The sequence below is a fragment of the Aspergillus caelatus genome (assembly GCF_009193585.1).
Source record: "Aspergillus caelatus strain CBS 763.97 unplaced genomic scaffold BDV27scaffold_106, whole genome shotgun sequence".
Taxonomy (NCBI): Eukaryota; Fungi; Ascomycota; class Eurotiomycetes; order Eurotiales; family Aspergillaceae; genus Aspergillus; species Aspergillus caelatus.
The window spans coordinates 1-23,909 of NW_022475369.1; the positions used below are offsets into that span (position 1 = coordinate 1).

At 45.7% G+C, this 23,909-nt stretch overlaps 8 protein-coding genes and 1 non-coding gene across 9 annotated transcripts; 4 read left to right on the forward strand and 5 right to left on the reverse strand.

Annotated features, from left to right (window-relative positions):
• Window positions 1–1,106: 1,106 nt before the first annotated feature.
• Window positions 1,107–3,789, reverse strand: BDV27DRAFT_165261 (uncharacterized protein; the record flags this gene model as incomplete). Its single annotated transcript, XM_032073881.1, has 8 exons — window positions 1,107–1,579; window positions 1,659–2,168; window positions 2,227–2,521; window positions 2,561–2,984; window positions 3,043–3,107; window positions 3,159–3,351; window positions 3,406–3,491; window positions 3,646–3,789. 8 exons carry the CDS (start codon window positions 3,787–3,789, stop codon window positions 1,371–1,373), a joined length of 1,926 nt encoding a protein of 641 aa, XP_031926800.1. The 3' UTR covers window positions 1,107–1,370.
• A 3,152-nt stretch (window positions 3,790–6,941) lies between these two features.
• BDV27DRAFT_t126 lies at window positions 6,942–7,062 on the reverse strand. The gene has a single exon. It is a non-coding gene; the product is annotated as a tRNA-Ser (tRNA).
• A 31-nt stretch (window positions 7,063–7,093) lies between these two features.
• Window positions 7,094–9,019, reverse strand: BDV27DRAFT_165263 (fungal specific transcription factor domain-containing protein; the record flags this gene model as incomplete). The annotated part of the gene is made up of 4 exons (XM_032073882.1): window positions 7,094–8,524; window positions 8,593–8,675; window positions 8,751–8,942; window positions 8,974–9,019. 4 exons carry the CDS (start codon window positions 9,017–9,019, stop codon window positions 7,094–7,096), a joined length of 1,752 nt encoding a protein of 583 aa, XP_031926801.1.
• Window positions 9,020–9,418: 399 nt separating this feature from the next.
• Window positions 9,419–10,386, forward strand: BDV27DRAFT_158500 (nmrA-like family protein; the record flags this gene model as incomplete). The annotated part of the gene is made up of 2 exons (XM_032072696.1): window positions 9,419–9,670; window positions 9,736–10,386. The coding sequence occupies 2 exons, from the start codon at window positions 9,419–9,421 to the stop codon at window positions 10,384–10,386; spliced, it is 903 nt and encodes a 300-aa protein (XP_031926802.1).
• A 472-nt stretch (window positions 10,387–10,858) lies between these two features.
• On the forward strand, window positions 10,859–11,685 carry BDV27DRAFT_129486 (thioredoxin family protein). The gene is made up of 2 exons (XM_032067211.1): window positions 10,859–11,030; window positions 11,107–11,685. Exons 1-2 carry the CDS (start codon window positions 11,008–11,010, stop codon window positions 11,402–11,404), a joined length of 321 nt encoding a protein of 106 aa, XP_031926803.1. The 5' UTR covers window positions 10,859–11,007; the 3' UTR covers window positions 11,405–11,685.
• Window positions 11,686–13,877: 2,192 nt separating this feature from the next.
• Window positions 13,878–15,587, forward strand: BDV27DRAFT_158502 (uncharacterized protein; the record flags this gene model as incomplete). The annotated part of the gene is made up of 3 exons (XM_032072697.1): window positions 13,878–13,896; window positions 13,973–14,245; window positions 14,329–15,587. 3 exons carry the CDS (start codon window positions 13,878–13,880, stop codon window positions 15,585–15,587), a joined length of 1,551 nt encoding a protein of 516 aa, XP_031926804.1.
• BDV27DRAFT_165266 (uncharacterized protein) lies at window positions 15,278–17,268 on the reverse strand (the record flags this gene model as incomplete). Its single annotated transcript, XM_032073883.1, has 3 exons — window positions 15,278–15,942; window positions 16,002–16,778; window positions 16,840–17,268. The coding sequence occupies 3 exons, from the start codon at window positions 17,266–17,268 to the stop codon at window positions 15,670–15,672; spliced, it is 1,479 nt and encodes a 492-aa protein (XP_031926805.1). The 3' UTR covers window positions 15,278–15,669.
• Window positions 17,269–18,025: 757 nt separating this feature from the next.
• BDV27DRAFT_165268 (uncharacterized protein) lies at window positions 18,026–20,943 on the forward strand (the record flags this gene model as incomplete). Its single annotated transcript, XM_032073884.1, has 3 exons — window positions 18,026–18,400; window positions 18,457–20,004; window positions 20,054–20,943. Exons 1-3 carry the CDS (start codon window positions 18,031–18,033, stop codon window positions 20,941–20,943), a joined length of 2,808 nt encoding a protein of 935 aa, XP_031926806.1. The 5' UTR covers window positions 18,026–18,030.
• Window positions 20,944–22,000: 1,057 nt separating this feature from the next.
• BDV27DRAFT_145880 (putative MFS multidrug transporter) lies at window positions 22,001–23,752 on the reverse strand (the record flags this gene model as incomplete). Its single annotated transcript, XM_032070473.1, has 5 exons — window positions 22,001–22,913; window positions 22,965–23,294; window positions 23,351–23,424; window positions 23,475–23,496; window positions 23,547–23,752. The coding sequence occupies 5 exons, from the start codon at window positions 23,750–23,752 to the stop codon at window positions 22,001–22,003; spliced, it is 1,545 nt and encodes a 514-aa protein (XP_031926807.1).
• Window positions 23,753–23,909: the final 157 nt, after the last annotated feature.

Below are 23,909 nucleotides of genomic sequence, written 5' to 3' on the forward strand. Positions count from 1 at the left end.
TTTTTTTTTTGGAAGCATGGGGTCATTGTGTTTAATTTCATCATTGAAGTATGGAGCGACTACAATGATCAGAATTGAATCATTCTTAATTGCTTAACTGTGACATCACACCGGGGTAGCTGTTGGTCTCCATAATTACGGGTTCAAGATAAATGACCCTCCATGACGGCATTTGTAGTGGATCGACTCCATAAAAAATTCAGACTCAGTTAACGAGCCGAGCACTAGCAATAGTACACAGTAAATACACCCCACACACACGATCAAAGATGACTACGATACAACCAGAAACTGAGTCAGTCGGTCAGAATTAACTAGTTACTTATTTCAGCTTATCAAGAATTACAGGTCAACTCTTGGGACATCCGCTTTAACCGCGTTATCCCTTCGACATGAATATTTCTTCATCAAGCTAAGATTTATCCGAACAGATAGATAGACAGATAAGTTAAATAGTTAGATAATTAATCAACAAAACAAAACAAAGGTTTAGATATAGATAACCAGACACCCCCGCGCTAGAGAACCCTATTCCACCTGATCTACAGAGTACAAAAAGCAGTAGGATGTACATCCAAGGCAAACCAGCCGAGAGCAAATATTCCGAGAAAAAAAAAAGTACTTACTGTACATAAGTGAACCAGAGAAAAGTTAACTTATTTCAACTTAGTCTAAGCTCTCTTACTCAATTATATGGGTTAGTATTGGTAAATTGGGCAATCGAACCGAAGTCTCTTACTAACTAGCTAAGTGGGGATAGATAATCGTTCAATTAGTGAGAGTAGATAGCTTCCTCGGCTCGTTATCCCCGTTCGGATACGCTGTGTACAGTATGTGTCTAGACTTCTAGATAAAAAGTGGGTTTTTACTTCACAGTTGGGGCTTTTCTTGTTTAGATGGCGCTTGTTTGGTGGGTGTTATTTAGGGTATGGATTGTTCGGGAATTGGTTTATGTATCGGTTGGAGCTTGTTAAATGCTTATATTATAGCATTTGGTAGTTGTTACACCGCTAGTAGCTGGTACCTTACACTATTGATTTAGCTGTGATTTCTTAGATATGTCGGGTTATATATAGATGAGGTATAATACTATTGATGAAAAAGAATGCACGTCTGGATGAGCTAAGGACCTATAGACTGGAACTATATGTTTATAGCACTGTATGCAGAGGAAGTCTTCGCTTCACACGATGTAATTATTCTCCAATGCAAGAGGAAGAAAGGATATTGACGATGTGAAAGGGATAGATTAAAGGATTAGATGACCCAAGAAGCCATTGTAGGACACGCTGTATCCATGTTGGACATGATCTTAGAGCTGGCGTTCACTAGGGAGAAGGGACGGTCGCCTCTTAGACATACCAAAATCGCTACATCATCTGAGGAGCGACGAAAGGATCAGGAAACTCATCAAACACCCAGTTGAGGGAATCAAAGATTTCCGCGAACCCGGCCTCATTGAAAAAAGCACTGCCCTGGCCCAGATTTGGCGGACAGATCATCGCAGAATTATCGATAGATCCGTCGAATTGTTGGGGGATCATGGCCGTCGTTGATTCAGCCGGATTAGTGGTGGTAGCTATTACTGAGGTTAGTTGGGAAAAATACAAGGTAACAGGAAAGTAGCAAGCAAAATTGGAGATGTTGGGGAAACATGCTTTGAGTATCAGAAGGGTCCTTCCTGGGTCGGAATCGGTGTCGCCAGCGCCAAACCGTGTCGTAGACATGGCTCATACTCATCCTACAACGAACTTTAAGTTGTAAGCTATCTTCTTCGGTGGATTGCTCGGCATCGCCTGCATTCCACATCTGTGCTAATACATCTGCGAGTCGAACAGGTCGATCGTGATCCATAACGCTGATTCTTCTTAGGGCAGATATTGCTCCGTTGAATAAGATCTTCCCGTATTCGAAGTCGATGTGGTGTCGGAAGGTACTTTTGAGTAGTTTCATTAGACCGAATGCTGCTGAAATAATCATCTGCAGGATGTAATTTGTTGTGTAGCTGATCAGTTGGCCGGGAGATGTTTCGAGGTCCAATACTTGGCTGAGGAATGAGGTGGTTGCAATAAAAAGCTTCGTAATGTCATTAGTTCTTGGTTTTGCGCCTAAGAATATAAAGTATCGTAAATGAAGCTCTGCGGCTCGGAGGTGAATCATATTAATATCTGTCCGAACACGCAGTCAGTCACAGGAGAATTAAAGACAGTAAACTCAGAGCCATACGAGAGATATTTCTGCCGAAGCTAAGTTCCATGTCCCTAAGCTCGTTCTCCAAAAGCTGTACTATGAGGAGTCTCTCGGGTCCAATAAACTCTACTGCGTCCGGCCGGCTGTTATAGAGAGACTTGGTGATTCGATCACAGAATTTTTCAATAGAGAGACGAGTTCGCAGATCTTCTGGAGGATAATAACCAGCATCCTGGAGTGATGCTGGCTCAAGCGCCCAGTCATATATCGTCCCTGGAGGTTGTCCGTATCCGGTGGCAATACTGTTGACCTCCATGAACTTGTGATTCTTCTATAGTATAGGGGGGTTGGGCTCTCACTTTTGGGCGACAATATTACAGACGACCCAGGTCTGCAGCCGATCCTTCACAGCCTCACTGTGACCTATTCGAAATGTTGTAAACTCTTCTGCCTGAACAGGGCGATGTAACCCCAACTGCATGGAAATCTGCATCATCAGCCCGCAGAGCATAAATGTAGCATCCTTTCTCTGGCTGGTTGTAGGAAGGGGCCAGGTGCACAGAAGGCAGAGGGCTTTTACAATGGCGTAATCCTGTGGCACGCTGGTGATAGTCGACCATAGGAGTCTGGTGAATGGACCAGTGAGTGCGCCGAGGAGGCCTGGCTCTGCTGGAGCCCGTCGGCTAGCGACGCAAATTATCGTCCATGCCTGCAAAGGACATCGGCAAAGATAATGCTCTGGTGATTTTTGAGGGTCTAAAAGTGGAAGAAATGGATGGTAATATTTGAAAAACCTACTAGATCATTAGAGATTGAATATCTCATCCAAGAAAGAAAGACACAGGGACCTACTGCTCAAATAATCGTGCCACTCTTGGCTTTGATAGGGAAACGTCTTCCAGTCTCCACATATTATCCTGAAATAGGTCAGATCTATGGCTATGCATAATTTAAGGGGTAGTTAAGACCTGTGGTCCGAGGCTGGAAGATAAAGGTTTCCCTTGATTCAGCATTGTAGATGATGAGTCCCAGATCGCGCTCCCTAAAGGCTGGGACACCACATCACTGACGTTAGCCTCGACAGCGTGGCCATTATGGTTGGTATTAGTGGCAAGCCGTCGACGGAGCCCTGCAATTTCGCGCTCCATTTCAGCATTTCGCCTATCAGGATTAGCATCCCAGAGCCGATGTCATGTTGATTGATGTAGAAGATACCTTCTTTTTGAGATACGCGTGAAAGAAGGTTCAACCTTGCATTCAATCTGGAGTCCTTTGCAACGCGAGCAGGCGTCCGCGGGGGTCTGGACGATATCACAACGAAGCTACCGTATATCAAATCCACCATAGTTTAGTCAAACGACAAGGCGATGAAAGAGCCGAATGGGCGTCCCAAGCGCATGACTCCATTTGGACGACTGGGTAGAGGCAGGATGCTTTGGAAGAACGTTTGCTCACTTTTTGCTGTTTGCACTCATTGCAAGCTTTCCTCGTACCGCCCCGTTGCTTTTTCGTAGGAGAGAGTGTTTTTTCCATATCTTTGGATACTATCTCCGGAGTTGTTCCGAGGATCATTGGGGGAATGTTATCGGATTTGCGCATGGGGAAGCGATAATTTAACCCCCAAACCCCGCAGATTGCAAGTTATCCCGGTGGCGGTCTTCCGAAACAGCGCGAAGCATGTTAGTTACTTCTACAGGTATATCTCACCTCTCAAAACCAGGCTTCCTAGACTGAAAAAAATGTGCGAGAAAAAAAAAGGGTTACTGATTTTCCATTGTCTCAGAGACTTTGAGGGATTCTAATGATAACAAACTGCTTTTCCTCTACTATGGCGAATCCGAATCCCTCGGTTCCTCGGTTCCGCGTGATCTCCCAGGTCCCTCGGAGGATCTCAAGAAGAAGACCTTCCTCATAGTCATCCTTTTCTACGGCATAGTACAGAGCCTAGAATTCAGTCTAAGTGATGATCTTCTGTGAAGCCCAATCAGCGATGGTGCTATATGCTCAGAGTAAACTATGACTAGCCTCGCAGCCCACGACAACTAAACTAGTTATTGACATAGAGGTTCAGCGCCATTTGCTTGCAGATGGGCTCTGCCAGTTCAATGGCTTTCTTCCCTTGATGTCGATTGTCTCTCTAGGTCTTCCTATTAAATTTGTATCTGGTAAGAAGGAGATCAAATTCTACCGTGAATCTGTTCCCGCTGCCGTAGCCTGTGCTACCCTCGCCTTTTTGTTTTCTCATGGTGAAAGATATATCCAAAATACCTAGAATCAGTCAGTATTAGCACATCTCGCTATGCCGTAGATATCATACTCGGTAGAAAGCTTCTGGAACCACTATCGTACTTGTAGTAGATGTGGATGAAGACAAATTTGCTCTCCCCCTCTACGTCAATACTACCACTGATAGCACTGAGAACGACTTCAAACTGGCCCTGAAGCTCATGATCTGTGGGAAACGACTGCAGTTCTTGGAGGGTGACGTCGTTGACAGTATCTTTTGTTGTTTCGATGGTTTCAATTGCTTGAGACTCGGTTTCCTTGTTAAACCTTAGAGAAATTAGTACTTAGAATCTTGAGCCCACTCGAGAATAGGTAGGTTGTCGCCAGAGAAACCCTCATCCAAGCCTATGCGCCCCAACTCTGCATGGAAAGAGGCGGGTCAATAACAATACAAGCCGCTAGAAGAAGAGTTAGCAAACCTATCTGATTTGCTGCTCTGTTGTCGTAGAATGCAGATGCATGCCTACCCAGTGCATTAGTCATTGAAATCATCTCCCACCTAGGGAGTATTGTGTCTTGGCTATCGTCTTTCTGAACTCAGCTAAGTATTTTAACAGCTCGATCCCACCGTAGATTGTCTTCTAATCAAGACACAGCAAACCAGTCCACCGTTAATCCAGCGGCTACCCTGTCCTCAAAGCTTTCTCCAAGCAAAGAAACATAATGCCGTCCGCCTTCTAGCTGCCCGATTCAGTCGCGCCAGGTGAGACATTAGAAAAAGCTCAGCCAGACAGAGTGGAAGGGTCTGCTGTCCACTTCGTCAACTTGCCTGCTGGAGTTCCCACGGATCTTCAAGAAGAGCTAAAACAGTACCAGGCTGCGATCTTGGATTGTCGCTCGTGGGCAAGTTTTGTATGGCACAACGCCGTGCACTCCCGAAGATCTCGCTCAGAACGATGGGTGGGAATCTAAACTCGCAAGTGGGTAGGGTTCCTAGAATTGCCAGAGAGCACATGTTAAAGACGCCTTGGTTTGAGCCATCTTGCGGTCATACGTCTTGTCACTCTAGTGCCAACTGAGATAGGCTGGAATTCACCGGTAGCGGAAGTCATAAGAAAACAATTGCTGTGCGTCAGAAAGAGCTTCATGCGAAATTGATTTAAATCGTATTTGAATTATTTCTTCCTTTTTCTGGATCCGATCTGGGACTTTTGGAACGACTCTGCAAAGGCATCAGGAAGGCGATCGAAGCCAGGGAACAAATCAGGGGTGATATGTCCCATCTCGCTATCTTCGAGCGCTACAATCCTGATTCAATTGCTTCATCGATCAGTTCATGTAAGTCCAGCGGCACACCGCAGGATAACAAGTACAGCTAACGGCTCTTAGCCATACGTATTTGCGAGTTCCCAATCAGATGGAACGCAATTTTCGTGAATGGAATAAAGGGAGATAGAGATACACCAACTCTTCATGTCGGCATGGAGTACAGCTACTACGACTTCGCCTTCAATCTGAAAGACTGGGAGGATAGGTCCGAACAATTATGAAGACTGGAAAAAGAAGGGGATGGCTGACTTTGTGGGTAACGACACTATCGATGCGCCTGACCTATCTTAAACAAGACTACCACAATCAACGCTGAAGGCTTAGCTATTTCTGGCAAACATCTAGCGTGAAGTCTAGCTGGAATGAAATGCTCTTTTATCTTTCCTGTTTAAAATCTAAATTCTAAAATCAGGACTATCAAAAGTATAAGATATCCGAACTTTGAATATATTTAATTTCCCTTATAAATTTAAGTTTTAAATTTCAGAATAATCAATTTCACTTTGAAATATAGACTCTTTATACTTGTATTTTCAAATTTAAAAGCAGTATAACAAAGATTGGTTGAGTTATAAGCATTTGAAAAGTGGCCATTTTTTGACGTTTGGTCCGCGGCATCCAAAAAATGTGCCAAGAACTCAAGATATATTTGCACACGCTAACTCTGAAGCAGTTAAAAAAAAACCGACCAATTTCTCACCAGTCCTCAATCAACCTTTAATTAACCAAGCTTGAAGCAAGACAGCGCATCGGACCGCTGCCATCACTATAGCCGTAAGCGTGTATATGAACGCTTTCACATTGAGTGAAGTATCGTCGAGGGCAAAGTTTTGGATTTGGTCATCGGTCGGTAATATAGGCTTAGCGCTGCAGTGTAGTTTATGATTCCATGTCCTAGCACAAAGAATCTTATCAGCATTGGAATAGAACTTATCTATTACTTTTCAAGTTAAACAATGTTCCATAGGAAACTCGAAGTTGGGTTGGCTGGTCCTTAACTACCCGTAAGGCAACTCAGTATCTAGGCTTTTTGGGGCTTCAATGGTCAGCTGATTATCATCTTTAGACATTATTTCCAAGTTTCACTGGTGATGGGATAAATCTCTCTCCAGCCGGAAGAAATTTGTGGAAAGGAAAAAAGGGAACAAAAAAAAAAAAGATAGACATCCAGCGACTATTATCGGCTGGAAACATGTCGTCAGCGGCAGGATTTGAACCTACGAACACGAATGTACTAGATATACCATATGATATAGTTTTTAACTATGTACCATATATAGTTCAAGTCTAGCGCCTTAACCACTCGGCCACACTGACAAGGAGATGGGAATTTAAATTCGGAAGAAATCTATGTCTCAAAATTTAGTAATTCTCTAATCCAGTCCGTCCCAAGCCGACCATGCGCTACAGCAACTTTCTCCATGAAATGATAAACCATTCTCAGCGTAATCCCTCCCTTCTGGAACTCTCGTCCAGTCCACCGCTCAATCGCCTTCTGGAGCACCGCCCACGCTCGCTCCGTTTCCACCGACTGCTCCCGACCACAGAGCCCCGTCAACACGAACACCACCGCATGCCATTGCGGATACCGTTCGAAAAGCCAGGCCCACCGCGTGGTCCGCAGATCCGTCTCCAGCAGATAGGCGAATTCTACCACTTCGAGGGCGGTCAGGAAGAGCTGATCTCGTTTCGGATCATCTGGGGAGATCTCGATCAGCGGCATCTGCACCGTCATCGTCCCTTGAGAGAGATGTGCAACTAACCATGATCGCGCCAGAGCAAGTCGGATCACTGTCGCAGTTACCCATTGCGCGGGGATAGAAATGTCGCAGTATTGAAGGTATCGATCTTGTAAGTGGGTGCGAATTTGTTCGAGCTGGCGGAGACGCTCGTCTACGAGGTGTGCGGTATGGCCTTCTCTGCTGCTGGGGGCGGGGTGGGCATTGAGAAAGGAGCGACGGTAGCGGACGGTCATTTCGCAGCGGATCAGGCAGAAAGTCATTTCTGTGAATTCGTTGCGTTCTTCCGGTGGCGTAGTTGACTCGGGGGATAGGCCTGTGTCATTGATGTTGAGGAGCAGTTTGGTATCATAGCAAGACTTAGTGATTAGTGTGCCGATGACATGAAGCTCGGACGATTGACTGTCCAGCAGATAGATAGACCACCATAGTCGGCGACGCAGTTCAATCTCGAAGGGGGTGAGGCTAAAGTGGGTTCCATCGCGATGCAATCCTAGCCCTTGTGCGAGCCGATAAACCGCCGCGGTCATGGTCCAGACGAACTCGGCGTCTCCGGGGCGACGCAGACAGGTGAGGAAGAGTACGGCCGCTTGGAGCACGGTCTGGCTTCGTGTTTGAAGAAAGCCTGCTCGCGCTAGGGCTTGCTGCGTTGCGAACCGGTATTGCTGGAGGAGTGTAGAGTGATCTTGACCTAGCTCCTCGGCACACTGTTCGGGACTCATACTGGTGACGGCGGCGAAGTAGACGGCGAAGACCACCGTCTCCGAGGATCGGTCAATATAGCTGGTGTTCGTAGCCGTTTTGTAGATAAGTCTGTGTAGAGTTGGTTTATGGAAGATCATGACGACTGGTGCGACGTTCTCCTCGAAAGTCTTCCATAGTATCTGACTGTCCCTTAGGCTGGGATGAAAGGCCGACAGCGAAGAAACGATGGACGAGTAGCCGAAGAGAAACTGATTACCATTCTGAGAATACTCGTCACCTCCATCTTCTTCGATATTATTCCCAGTCGAATCTACCAGGTCTTTGAGCTCTTCGATCTTTCACACAAAGGTAAGTTAGCAAAGGGGGTGTTTCACAGCCCAAGCTATAACAAAAGAATACATACCTGGTTACCAAGACTAACCAGAACCTCATGCGTAACATACCGAGTGGAGTGTCCTTCCACAATCAACTTGCCATGCTCATTTTCTACATGACGGGGACTTTTCGCAGCCAAAGGGGGATGAGATAGAGTAGGGGCTTCTTGAGACGCAGCAGTAGAACTAGTGGTAGAATCAGGGTCTCCGCGTTTCTGCGTCATCTCTCGGAGCTCCTGCTCTAGGCCCTTCAAGCGCGAGATAAGCTCGGCCTTGAGGGGCCGTTTTTTACGCCGAGGGGCACGACCAGGGCCTGGAAATACGCACTCCGAGTTGGACTTGAGGCAGCTATCACATGGCTGGGTCCTGCTACATCGAACTTTTTTTTTGATTGCAACGATGGTAGCTACGTGGGGTTGGCAGAAGGTCTTTACCGGGTTGCACAGCGTTAGCCATGGCTGTCGATGCAGTATATTATCTAAAGAGATGACGCGAACGCTATTCAGGACAGGGATCCCCAATACACTGCATGAGCCCTGGTTAATAATTCGGGGTTGAAATAAAGCCCGAGATCGACGGCTTTTAGACATTCTTGGTGGCGACGAACCATGGACCCACTAACTGCTTGCATTATTGATGATAGAAGTACTAAATCTTAACTAGAACGCTCAAATCTGGATCAAGAATCCGAGCCCTAATTCTTCTTGCTTGCTCAGCGCGGGCATAGGAAAGCCCGACGGCCGAGTAAAGATACCTACCCTGTATACCTCAATTCCTTTATAATTCTTCCCATAGGTTGTGAGATCGAAGGCAGATATCATACTTTCTTCTTTCATCCCTCTATTGTCATTCACCATGACAGCTGTTTTAATTACCGGTGCAACCGGTAAACAAGGAGGTTCACTCATCAAAAGCCTCATCTCACGCAACGCGCCCTTCGAGATCCTCGCTGTCACGCGAAATCCCACCTCCACCTCCGCTCAGAAACTCAGCAACCTCTCCCCCAGCATCAAGCTCGTCGAAGGCGACCTAGAAAACCCGGCCAAGATCTTCCAAAATGCCCAGCGCCTGACCCCCTCCCCAATCTGGGGTGTCTACAGTGTCCAGGTTAGCAGTCCCCCTTGCCCTCCTCCAAAGCCCACACTCACACCCACATCACTAACCCCCAAAAGGCAGCAATCGGAAACAACTCCGAAGAAATGCAAGGCAAATCACTTATCGACGAAGCTCTCAAGCAAAACGTTAAGTTCTTCGTCTATAGCTCTGTCGACCGCGGCGGCGAAGACCACTCCTACACTAACCCTACCAAAATCCCCCACTTTATCAAAAAGCACAACATCGAGCACCATCTCATCGACCGCAGCAAGAATACCTCCATGGAGTGGACAATCCTACGACCAACAGCCTTCTACGAGAACCTGACACCTGACTTCTTCGGAAAGGTCTTCGCGACCTGTTTCAAGATGGCGCTGAAGGGGAAGAAACTTCAGATGGTGGCGACCAGTGACATCGGTCATTTTGGCGCCGATGCCTTCCTTAACCCGGACCAGTATAAGGGGCGCGGTGTATCGTTGGCGGGGGACGAGCTGAGCTTTGAGGAGATGGAACGGGTTTTCGTGCAGAAGCGGAGAGAATCACTGCCCATGGCTTTTCGGCCGGTTTGTTCGTTGTTTATGGCCATGATGAAGGATATGGGATATATGTTTCGGTGGTTTTATGAGGAAGGGTATGGGGCTGATGTGAAGGCTTTGAAGGAGGTTCATCCTGATATGAAGGATTTTGGGACTTGGTTGGACATGGAGAGTGGGTTTGTGAAGCGGTGATTCTGGTATTCTGGTGTCTTTGAGGACTATTGTTTATAGAATAATGTATAGACTTAAAACTCTGTACTAATAATGTGCTGTATGGATATGTGCTTGTGTTAGACTGGCGAAAATACAACTGGACTTATCCGGTTTGACTGTCATCAGGTCATACTTCATGGTTGCGATAATGTATAATTTAGGCATAGAAATGCGTGTCCTACACTGGATTCCATGTCTACACAGATCTTGAAGTCTCAACATAATTTACTATTTCCTGAAGAGGTACAGTACGAAGATCGGCACGGCTGAGATCTATTGCGTTGAATAGTGGGGAGCTGAGTTCATCCGGCTGCACTAGTGTAGATTTCAAGCCCGATGATTCGACAAGAGTATCTGCTCAGCTGTCCAGCTCAGCTCCAATATGATACACACATTGGCAAATGTGACGGTCCAAGCGAGGTGGGGTTTAAAAGATCGGTTCGGACATGGAGGGGTCTTCTCGATATATCATCGATCCCCTTTCCAATTTTCTTTCTTTTTTTCCTTTTTTATAATCACACACCATTGACCCCGTGATTATAAAGCCCTTCCTTAACTCCACCTTCCTCCCATAATCAGATCCTTGCCAAAAGTCTCATTATGTCCGTTGCTCCTCTCAAGAGGTATGTCTTATAAAATCAGATTGCATATTCCACAGTCTCCATTTGAACATAACTAACAAATTCCGTGCTTTACTAGCCTTGACGAGTTCCGTACTCTTGTTAATTCGGGCCAAGTCGTGATAATCGACTATTGGGCCACATGGTGCGGTCCTTGCAATATGATAAGCCCAGTCTTCGAAACGCTGGCCTCCAAACCAGAATTCAGTTCGATCAAATTTGTCAAGGTTGATGTTGATGAACAGGAGGAAATATCTCAGGAAGTTGGAATCAGAGCCATGCCAACCTTCCAAGCTTTTAAAGACGGATTAAAGATAGACGAGCTGGTGGGCGCTGACCCCAGACAGCTGACAGAGCTTATTCAGAGACATGTATAAATCCCTGGGCCTTGGTTAGAAATATATCCCATCTAGTGGTTAGGAAAGGAGAAAATACCAGGGAAAGCTATATGAGATTGTTGGTTCTTGGTCATATGGCTAGATCACTCTCGTGGGGCTTTTTGTTTGATAGTGTTATCACTATAAGTGTAGTTCTGGTAGCTTCGGTTCTAACTGTTGAGTACACTGGATCTCTCCTTCACTTTGTTGTCAACATAACGGAGTCAAATGATGATTTGAATGACTCACTATATAAGTATATTTAAGCTGTTGGAGTGCTTAGAAAATAAAAAAATCAAAGAAAGCAACCAAATGCTGTCTGTCTCTGACATCAGCCAACAGTCGCTTCATCTATATCCATTCTTTTGCTTTTTCTGGCGTTGAAAATTCATTTAATACTTTTGTCGAGGATACAGTTCAGTTGAATTTATTAGTAGAAGTCGTCCGACACTAGATCCATATCTACACCGATCTTGAAGTCTACACAAATGCTGAAATATGTGACCTGCTCAAAGAACACCTCAACAGAATCTATTTTTGACTGAGGGAGGTCGGCTGTATACTATGGTATAGGTCTACTCAGAATCTGTAAGCGAATTACTCCACAGAGATCAACACTTTATCTCAGTAGGTTCCACCTATCGGGCAAATACGAAAATGTGACAGTCTAGGCAATGGGGGATTCAAAGATCGATCTGAAATGGAGGGAGGTCTTCTCAATATAAACCATCCACATCCCTTCCATTTTCCGTGGGTTACTAGGTATCGCGATTATGAATCTGTTATAGTGTTATTATAATCTTTTGCTCTGCTAAAGGGAATACAGCTTGCGAAGCCATGCATCCACTTTTTGAAGAGTGTTCTTCTAGTTCAGAATTCAGTTCGATTGAATTTGTCCAGGTTGATTGATGTAGATGAGTTCCCGAAAATTTCTAAAACCTTGGAATGGAAAATCTACCAGCCTTGTTTGTTCTTTAAAGATGGCGAAAAGAGGGACGATTTAGAGGGTGTTGAGTCTTGACCCCTGCCACCAGCCCTGACGAAGCTTGTTCAGGAGGCCGCGGGGATAGATTCAAGCAACATAATCAATCTCATCAAGGCATTCAATCTACATAACCATTTGATATTTTCTAATAAGGAGTTTTAGACTTATCCAGGATATCCTATCCAGTGGTTTAGCAAGGAGATCCATCAGCTAAGGCGATATACGACCTCTGGTTCTTGGTCATACTGTGTATATTTAGATCTCCCCGTATATGCTTTTGTTGTCCAATATTATTATTACTATAATTACACATCCTTCTAGATATAGAATAAGCTGTAGATTATACTAGATCTCTTTTTCTTATAGTAGTTGGTGTAAATTAGAATATAATAAGTCAAGCTATAATAGTGCTTGTATCTTACTGCGGAGTTTATAGTATCTTGTTCTCTTTCTTAAAGTACCCTGTTATCTTTGTATTACATATCTTATCTCTTCAATATGGGTATATAATATAATGGTTCCATTCATCTTATAATATGAAATCGGAAACGAATGTAGCTTTCCGTATTAACCAAGAAATAGTATGTATAGAATTAATGTACATGGGCGGCCTTGGCTTGCCGTCTGGTGTCTGTGGTGCTCAAAGCCTGAAACGTAGTCTAGAGCGTGTTGCTGTTGTCCGTATGGAGTAAGTTTTATAACTAAGATACTATACGGAGTGACCATTGGATAAAAGTATCTTGTTCTTTTGTTATATTTCACTAATAAACTTTAGAATATGCCAGCAATGTCCACTATGGTCATCTGGCTCTGGGTGGATCCTTTCTGACCTTTGAGAGAAAGTAAGTTGTAGTAGTACTTTATATTTGTTTAGCATCTAGATATTACAAGGGAATACTTTCTGTATTGTTGATAATAGTCATTTTTGAACGGCATGAGTTCTCTCAGGTTGTTCCTCCCTTATTGTATATCTCTCCTTTCTATGAAAACTTCCAAGTGCATTCACCGAGTGGGTGGAGGGGTCCCAACCCTAGTATGCTGAGCACTTGATCAGGTGGACTTTTTGCATGTTGCAACCACCCAAGAGCCCATTGAGTATCGTGTTGAAGAGTGGCAACTTGAATGCATTCTCTACCCCGCATCATGATTTGGGTCTGTATCTCTGCATTAGGTGATACGCACAAGAGGTGGTCATATCCATGGCTACCTGCAGGTTGATCTTTCAGCTGAACTGCAAGTAGATATCACATTCCACAAAGAGGGGGTTACTATCTCCTCCCAGCCAGCCACCGATTTCTTGATTTTGGGAACTAGTACCAGTACTACTACTAATGACCATTGTGGAATCACGTATGCAGTTTGTTTTAAATAACAGCCTAGTACCTATCTTCGCTTGACATCTCCAATATTCCAGACCTCGAGAACTGACTCCCTTTCTTATTTCAAGCCCATTCAGACTTAAGAGACGCTTGACAGAAGTACTTCATTATGGATCCCCAGAAATTGAGTATGGAACCCCCCAATCGATTGTAATATTTCCAACCGATGGAAAATTTACTGAAGAAAAGATTTTCCCCTCGCAGATGCTGTCCAGGCTTATCTGGAAAAGATCTACAGCGACAATGACCTCCTGAGCGGACTTCTCATGAATGTGACGGAGAAGAAGGCGAACCCCGTCGAATATATTGAAAAGAAAGGGTTCAAATTTCAGTCTGACGACTGGGAGGCTGTCCAGGTGCTGGAAAAACCGGGACCAAATTTCGACCTTCGTCTCGCGGGAGGCGTCTACCGGTTTGATGCTAACAAAGCTGGACTATGGGAACTGATGGTTCATTCAGTCACCTCTGCCATCTATGGTATGCTCGTCCAAATGAGAAAGAGGAATATATCTCCCATTTTAAATAAAACACAAGCTCTAACGGCGCGTGTCCTGTTACAGTCAACGGAAAACCAGTCACATCTCAGAAAACAGATAACCAGGGATGGGTAACCTGTGAAATGGAGTCACAGCGTGACCTTCGCATTCAGTTCAAGTGCGCAAGCATAGTGGGGGAGCCTCAGCCTCACTCGAAACCCCAGTTCACAGGCGAGGTTTCCAAGACTGGGGAGGGTGGGGAAAAGGAGGTAATCACGGGCCAACGATACTATCCCTGGGGCAATGCGTACGATAAGATCAATACAAAGCAACTCATTACAAACCCGGGGACCAGTGCGTCGGATGAGATAGTCCGGGTGTGTCGAAAGCTGCGCGAGGATGAAGCTGTAAAGTGGTTGGCTGTCGCCCTGGATCTTTTGGCCTGTCAGTCTAAGCCACTAGATGGGCCTCACGAGATCTCAACATATGGATCCATCGATAAAGGAGACCTCTTGGTCGGTGGAGTCCACATTCTGCTTACGCTTACCTGTGCAGCAATTGGAGAGTATTATGGAGAAGCACTGGGAGCTTTCGTTGGAGCCATTGGCGGAGGGGTGACGCGAAATTACTTTATCGATATCAAAGATAATGTCATTAAGGGGTGGAGTCGAGACTTGAAGAGTCTTGTCTCGGAAAAAGAGCTTGCTCTGGACGAGATTCTGAAGGAGAAAATCAAACAAAGAGTGGAAGAAAGGGATAATGTTCAACTGAAGGATCCCAATCTGTCTAAGGAGATTGAAAACGAAGTAAAGCGGATGTATATTCTCAACGCAAAGGACAAGCTGGCCGACGACGTTGAGGACAGATTTGAGTGGTACCAGACCCTGTGGACCAGTGAATTTAAGGAGGCATACGACGCTGCTCTGAATGAAAAGTTCGAGGAACAGATGCCTCATTCACAGATCGAATCTCTGGTCAAAATAAACATTGATAGGAGAGTGGCGGAAAAAGTGATACCCGACGATATCAAAGAGCTGGGAGTGCAACTCGATAATGCCGATCAAGACAGAAAGAAAAAGTTGGCAGAAGTTGAGAAGTCGGGTAAAACATGGGCACAGAAGAGAGAAGAGGAACGGAAGATTAAAGAAGAGTATGAAGGAAAGGTGAAAAAGCTGAAGGGGGAGATAAAAGAAAAGCAAGAAGACAAGGAGGAACGTGAGAAAAAGTCGAGTGACACTATTATTGACAGCACTCTAGAAGAGATCAAGAGGAACGCAGAGAGGAGACGAAGGGAAGCCATCGATAGAGCAGCACGCAAGGACCGAGACGGGGAAATTGTCTAGCTTCGCAACGTGATCCCGTTGTAGCATTGCTTTATGAATAGATACATACATTTACCACCCAAGCTGCAGTAGCAAAACACCCTTATTTCGTAGGAATCGTGCCCATCAGCACAAGGTCCCCAGGGAACATCATACCGGAGACTGAAATAAACCTTTCACCCGGAGCCAGTATATTCTGGGTCGCAAAGAAGTTGAGCTCCTCCAACGGAAAACTGAATTTTGGAAGGGAAGCATGAGGTGTGAGTTCAGCACCAGGGTGGGCGGGCTCAGTCCACGTTGTTGGCTGATCACTGTCGGTCAGAGAAAGATCGAAATCAATCTTGTAGTCCTTCACCGATGCGAGGGTTCTTTTGCTCTGCGCGAATGTTAAAAATGGTAGGGCTATAGATAGCAGCCAGGAAGGGATGTACATACTCCTTCAACCTTAGCTTTAACCTCGAGGCCAACTTTGGTACCGTTGGCCCAGTAGTTTGTATGGGCTGAAAAGTCCCAGTCCCATTTATATTTTGGCTCCGTATATGGTGTCTCATCTAAAAGTGTAAGGTGAAGAGGGTGCTCATTCCAATCAATATCACACTCTTCGACCTCATACATGATCGGATAGTGATAGTAGCTTTTCGCAGGGACAATGACTGATTTCTTGTACTTGATGTCCAGGAGAGCACCAGGGGTTGAGTCGCTTTTAGACTTGGTCTTGTCGACCACATCTAAGGGAGAGGACAGTTTGCCAATCCTGTCCAAGAGAAACTTCGTGAAGAAAAGTTCGCGAGAGATGATAATACACGCCGTGTGGTCCTGTGGTATAGAACTAAAGGCAAAGTCGCTGTACCGACGTCCAAACTGGGTATTCTGATCATTCCCTGGACTGCCACTCCCACCTTCGGTCTGGATGAAGAGATTCAGCAGTCCTTTGGATGAGACTAGCTTGTACGACTTGGGACGGAGCAGTTTCGAGGTTGGATCAGTTTTGGTGTTGATTTTGGCCAGCCCGTAATCAATCATATCCACATTTTTGATATCCTTGAACCACGCTTGAACCGTAGGGCCGGCCTTATTGAGCTGTTCCTCCACAGCCTTGTCAAGTCCGGAGTGGGGCACAATAGTCCATTCAGAGCCCATGTTCTGGAAATGAAAGATCACACAATGATCGCTGTCGCCCGTGTCCCCAAAATGGATGATATGCTTGGCATCCTGATCATGACTCCTATCAGACTAGCTGCTCTATACAGGCAGAAGGAGGGTAATGACCTACCTCGATATCCTTCTTGGTAAGGTTGAAAGACGTAAGTGGAACCTTCATTACCAAATCGGCGGAACCCGCAGGAATGTCCTTCTCAGTTTCCTTTGGGCTCCCACTGCCTACTGTGACCTTTGTTTTCATTGCGCCGGTGAATCCCATGGTGAGATTGACTTTTGGTCCTTCATTGTTCATGGAATCGAAGCTCAACCGGGGTGAGGTCAAGCTCAGATTGAAGCTATGCTCGATCTTAACGTCCTCTACAGTCTCCGTCGCACCAGGGAATGTGTGGTTGTAGAAGAATTTCTTCTCACCCCAGACCTTGTCAAGTAAACTGTTCAACTCCTTTTCCGAGTAGGACACTAGAATATCCCAGTCGTCAGTGGTTTCTTTGCCACTGAGCTTTGAGTAGTAGTCTGCTTTGGATTTCTGGGGGAGGGCCATTGTGACACGTTCAAAGATATGGATAATGCTATGGTAATGGTGATCAAGCAGTTGAATTTGAATGTTTAGAGAGTAAGAATGATGAGCAATGGATCTCCTCTTATATAGAATTAAATTGGGTGAGAGAATGCCTATACATAACACTACAGTCGGAAGATACACTGGTACATTTGGCTCCCTGTCCCAAGCTGTAACCAAAAAAAAAAAAAAAAAAAAAACCGATCAACAGGCTGAGAAAATAAAGAAATTGGTAGGAATAGCCGCTGAGTCCCCTGTTCGTCAGCGGAGGATCTAGACCTGCATAGTACTGAACCCATATGCCTATTGATTATTAGTTGATTGTATGTTGCAACCATTCTGCAGCAACAGTCACATTTTATGCAGAGTAATCCTGCAACCCCCCCCACAGTTCAGCTCGTCAAATGCTCTGAAATAGAGTTTTGGCGACATAAAAAACAGGCAACGAAGGAGTGGCTGATAACTACCACTTGCCTGGCTGCCTGATCCCACGTAACAGGAAGAGGGGTACATGATGTACGATGATGCTTTTGGTGTTTGGTTCATAACCTAGCTGAAAGCTGAGAAGTCATCCTACACCTGCATGTCAAGATGTCAACACGTAGACGCCCATCTGGCAAGGATGGGAAGATAGATAACTCTATAAATTACGCAGTGAAATATGGAGCATAATGTACAGCATCTGTCAACACCAATTGAAACACACAAACGGTTTGTTATTTCTTGCATCCAACCTAAACCAAAATGCCCGCAAAGCCACTTCCAGACCCTGATACGGTCAAATACCCTTTGAGTGATTCTCAACTTCTCTTATCTGTTTCAGAAGATTCTCATAGTCCCGAGGCGAGTATCAAAACTCCATATGCTTTGTACGTGGAGCAATTCAGCCTCACCGGAGACCTAAAGGCTGAGAACCAACACGATCCGCCTGGAAACCGTTTCGGTATTTTCGCCAGCGAACTGTATGGCCCGGAAGTAACACCAAAGGGCTGTAAAATAGCGATTTCTGGGAAGGCAGGTGATGGCAATCATCCAGATGGCTATAATGGAGGGAATCTTCAGATCTATGTGGAGCACATTGATCCTTCCGCTGCAGAGAAGATTTCTTTCTACAGTAAGCAGCGTCTACCACTGAATCTATCCAATAACGTAGCTAATATATGATAATAGGTGATGGTGGTGCAGGGCTTAATCGTGATGCCGTGACAGGACAGGAGACTGGCCCTGCTGGTGGAAACGGGGGGAACGGAGGCAAGATCACTGTGATCATGAGCAGCAAATTCCAAGAGGCTTTTGAAGTCTGCGTTGGATTATACAAGAAGCTACAGGACGAGAAACAAGTTTGGCCCCGAGATTTGCAAAGCGATGCCGCCCTCCTAGTAGCACTCGTCAATCAGAAGGAGATCGGAAAGGCAGTGAAGCTGCCCGACTCAGTGAAGACAAAGGAGTCCATGCTCAAAACCTCAAGGGAAACGATACAGAATGATATCTATGAACTATTTGACAACCTCCAAACGGCCCGCAACAACCTGACGGGTACCATCCGACAACACATTTCTGTGCATGGTGGCTTATACGGCATAGGCGGCATGGGAACTAAAGCGCGCGGGCCACCTGGCGCCCCTGGAAAGGTCGAAGTAGCCCCACAGGTGTATCGTCTCGATCAAAAAGACAAGGTTCTTGACGGCAATGTGTGCTTTGCGCATCCTACACAGTGCCGAATGCTGCTTGATATGGGAAACCTTCTCTGGTTCTGTGGGTCAAAAGTAGACAAGGCCAGGGCTTCTGTTATTTTTATTCGGCTTGCGAGAAGATTAGCATTCTTGGGTGTCTCTGAGAAGGAGGCCAAGATCTCTCAGATAAAGCTTGCGCAGGCATACCGGGATGTTGAGCCTTCCTTATATATACTCAGCAATGGAGATAAAACGCAAGAACCCATATCCTTCAGTCTCCTACGTGGTATCAAAAATGAGGCCGAAGCCAACCTGGCCAGTCTGCTATCTGGCAACAATTCCTATGGTAAAAGCCAGGAAAATGTTCCCAGGGGCTCATTCAAATTCTACGAAGGCGCCATCCGCCCCATGATAGAAACCCTGGAGAAAGCCGAAAAAACTTATCTCACCTTTCTACGAGGGGAGATGGATGTTCAGCAAAAGAAGGAGGCCATTCGGGACCGACAAACCAAATGCACCTTCCGCAAAGGCCTAGCCGACGATCAAATCAAGGAAGAGAAAAACGATCTCACTGATAATTTCGACAGAATACAGGTCTCCGACCAGTCTATCAAACCGGCAAAGGAAAGTCTTTTGAGGGAGTTTGAGAAAGTGAAAGATAAGATCAAACTTTCCACCAGCGTTTCGTTTGACGACCTCATGTCTGCTCTTTCCCAAATCATCTTTGTGCACGGATCTGCTCCCATGGTCATTCTCCAAGGCACAAATCTGGCAAATACAGCACTCACAAAGCTTGAGTCAGACAGTGGCATTAAGGTCGAGAGAAAGCTTCTATTGAGGGAAGTCAAGGATGTGAGTGGAACGATTGACGGACTTGGCGAAGGGTTCAAAGTTCTTAAGGATGGCGGCGTCGACTTTAATGACCCAGGCGCAACCAAGCTATGTGTCGCTGCAGCAGAAACGGAGAAGCTCCTAGGGGAATTCCACAATGTTCTTGGGGATGATATGGTAAAGGAAGTCAAAAAGAGATTCGATGATTACATCGGTGAGTCTTAACCATCTATTGATGTAAACATTTTAATTGGTCATCTTAGAGATTGTCCAACAACGCAATACAGCGGTATTGGGGTATACAAAAGCCGTGTCCTTGCTGATCAAATGCCAAACCGAACTTGACTCGCTAGCCGTTGAGCAGATCGACATCAGTCGCCAGCAGTATGACGAATTGGGTGCAGATCATCCAACCATGACAGCATTCATGAAGAAGCTATACACCAACAGCATACATACAACACAAAACTGGCTGCACACGATGCAACTGGCATATCAGTTCGTTGCTCTCGACAAGGAAAACTACATCGGTAAGGCAATGGAGGGCTTCAAGTTTTCTCAGTTCAATGCCTCGACGTTGGAAAATGTGTACATCAAACTCTCCACCCAATACAATTCGTACAAGGAAAGTATGGGCCGGGACCCTCAGACATACAAGGAGCTGCCCTATACTATCCCTGATCGCTATGTCCGGTCTATTAAGCTGGGAGGGACAGATGGAGTTGTACGCACGGTCCCGATCCCAGTTGTTCCACCCACAGGAACTCCCAACCCTTTTGATGGAATGATCGATATTCGTTTACTAAAGGTCCGTGTGTTTCTGGATGGTGCAAAGACGTCTAATGGATATCTCGATATTACACTCAAACACCAGGGAACCGAGACAATTTTGAACCGGGATCACACTAGGTTTGATTTCCAACACGCCCCTCTTCCCGTCAGGTTCAAGTATAACATGAAGAATCCCCATTATCCAGACCACGACACAGTAGACGGGGATATAGGCTCGGCAACTGACGAGACATATTCAAAGGTTGGTCCGTTCACCAACTGGACCATCCAAATTCTACCTCAGCATAACCCGGGGCTGGATCTTTCAGACGTCACTGCTGCCAGGTTTGAGTTTTGCTTCAATTTCTATGCAACAACTTAGGTCAATTTCCACATCCCTGATATCGTGTCTAATAGTATGAATGTAAGATTGGGATTTTGAATTCCTGGTAGTGGCACATCTACAACCCCCCATGCTATAGTACTTACATTGAGAAGGTTGATTCATCAAGTCTTGAAATTCTATAAATTTGTATTCGAGAAGACCGATTCAAACAAGGGTTTGAAAATGCATGTAGTGAACACAGACAAATGTGGAAGCTTTCCACCAAAAGTGACTCACAACCGGCACACCTAGCACATTCCACCGAGGTGTGGTTCCTGATCCCGGCATGGCAGGTGCTCTAATATAACCATCGATAATATCAAAAGCATTATCTGCCGTTTTCACCGCGAGCATGTCGCAGTTTGCGAGAACATTGCGAAAGTACTAGTCTGGTATAGCTTGACTTAAATAAACAAGAGGTGCGAATCTAATATCCAATCCATATATTTCCTAGACACTAATACTATAGCCAGTAGCAAGACAAAGATACTGGATACGATGAGCTTTCGTTAAACCGCCAATCCTTTGAATCTTTAGGTTAATACCCTTACCCGCGTCGTCAGCTATTATTTATACCATAGATATGTCTGTAAGAGCAAGCTTATTATAACTAACTGGAATATTATTCCTCTGTTTCAGAGGGAGATATTCTCTCTATATTTGACAGGGGGCCTCTAGAGAAAGGTCGAGCTCCCTTAGATAATAATCTTGATATCTACAAAATACCTTTAATAATAAACCTACCATCAGTATTAACAATAAACCCCTTATTAGACCTCTTATCCTTGAATGCTTTTATACTGCGAGTTCTATTGATGACAGAGTCTCTACGTGTAAGTTAAATATATCATGTCATAAAAGTAGCAAAGTTGTTCACCTGAACCTTTTGAGTCCTTTCTGGTCCAAGTTCTATATACCCCGAATTCAACGATATGTACATGCGCGCGTATAGAATCATTAAATACTAGATGAATACCTTTTTTTTTTTTTTTTAAAATATGAATCATACCCTTCACGATAGACCACCTAAAATCATTTATACACCAAAAGCAAATCAATACCCATCCTCATCAACGGTAGTCAACTGGTACGAATCCAAACTATGCTGAGCAAACTTACTCCTCGCCCTAAGTTCCGCCCCATACCGCTTAAACAACGGCGGCACAGCACAGAACACCGTCGCCACAGCCGCCAAAACCGACACCGCCACATTATTCCCCAACCCATTAAACATCGCGGGGGCAAAGAGCGGCGAGGCAGCAGTGAGCAGCGCACGGAGGAAGGACTGCGCGGCGAACCCACTGGCTGCATAACTGAGGTAGTTATCGGCCAGATAGCCCGTGAGAACGGTGGTGAATTCACAGTTGGAATAGCCAACGCAGACAAGACCGATCATGGAGACGATCCAATGCACGTTGAGGACTTTGGGTGGGATCGTCCAGGCGAATAACCACATGCCGATGGCGAAGACGGGGGCTCCGATGACGAAACCCATGAGTTTGTCTTCGGGGGTGATGGGGAGGCCGTTTTGTCGGCGGCGAGTGAGAACTTGGTAGTCGTATATGCGGGTGCCGAAGCTGAGGAGAAGACCGATGCCGATGGCGAGAAAAGGGAGTGAAGCTGATATGACGCTGAAGCCGAAGGATTGGTAGACCGGGGGGAGGGCTTCGGTGAAGAGATAGATTAGGGTATAGGGGATTGGGGAGACTACGGATACGAGGAAGACGATGGGTTCGGTAACGAATAGACGGAGGGGACGGATGAGGGTCACAGTGGCTAGAGTGTGTAGATCTGGGACGTGATCGGGATTCCAGCTTTGGAGGTGGCTCTCTTTTCCGTTTAAGATGGTTTGTTCGAAACGGCGAAGTTCGTCTTTGAGGAGTAGCGATGGTCGAGATTCTTTGATGCACATTAGGATGAGAGTTAAGACTCCCGTGACGATGGCCGCAATGTAGAAGACCCATCGCCTGGGATGGTCAGCATGTTGATATGGAACAAGGATGATGAAAGAGACCTACCAATCGAGTACGGACACGATGCCCGTGCCAAAGATAGGACCGATAATAGATCCAATGTTCCATACGACCGTCCATATAGACATCATCCAGATGCGATCGCGTGCATTGAAGAGATCTTCGATGCTGCCAGCTGCGATGACAGCAGGAATGGCCGAGAGGAAGCCTGAGATAAAACGACCGATGACGACACCGACTGGGAAGGGAACTACAGCCACGAGGACGCAGCAAATACTGTACAGACCGGTGCTGACGACGTAGAGTTTCTTGCGACCAAAGGCTTCAGAGTAGGGAGGGAAGATGACGCTCCCAATACCCTGGCCAACCATGTATCTGGTCTAGTCAGTAGCTAGAAGAAGGTGTGATGCTGGAATGGTGGTAGTACATACAGTGGCACGAAGATAAAGATGGATAAGATTTCATTCATGCCTGTATCGTTTCGGGCTGCTCGAGCTGCTGGTGCCTGTCATCACTGTCAATACTTGCATCTGAGTACGACGAGACTAGACATACTCCAGCAGTGCTCGCACAAGTTCTACCAGGCCATTAGCGATCGGATCAAATTGGTCTGAGGATGTAACATACACGAAGAAGTCCAAAAAGATAATCCAGGCCACATCGTGAACCTTGCGAGCCAAAGGCCAGTTGCGAGGATGCCGAGGATTGTCAGTTCTCCAATGCACACAGCCATCAGCAGCGAGTCTTAAACCTTCCTGGTCCAATTGTTGCTCGAGAATGCTTTCCTCGGAGTCCACGGGGGGCGTCTTCATGTCCATGACTCTGGCTTCCATGCTGAGACTGAGGTTGTCTATGCAAACAAGCCAGGTAGCAAAGAATTCTACTCTTTCACAATGACTATCTTGTTTTATACTATTATTCGGGGAGTACTGCGTGCGAATAAGGCGCTCTGTCGATCCGCCGATCAGCAAGGGGCAGACAATAAGGGCG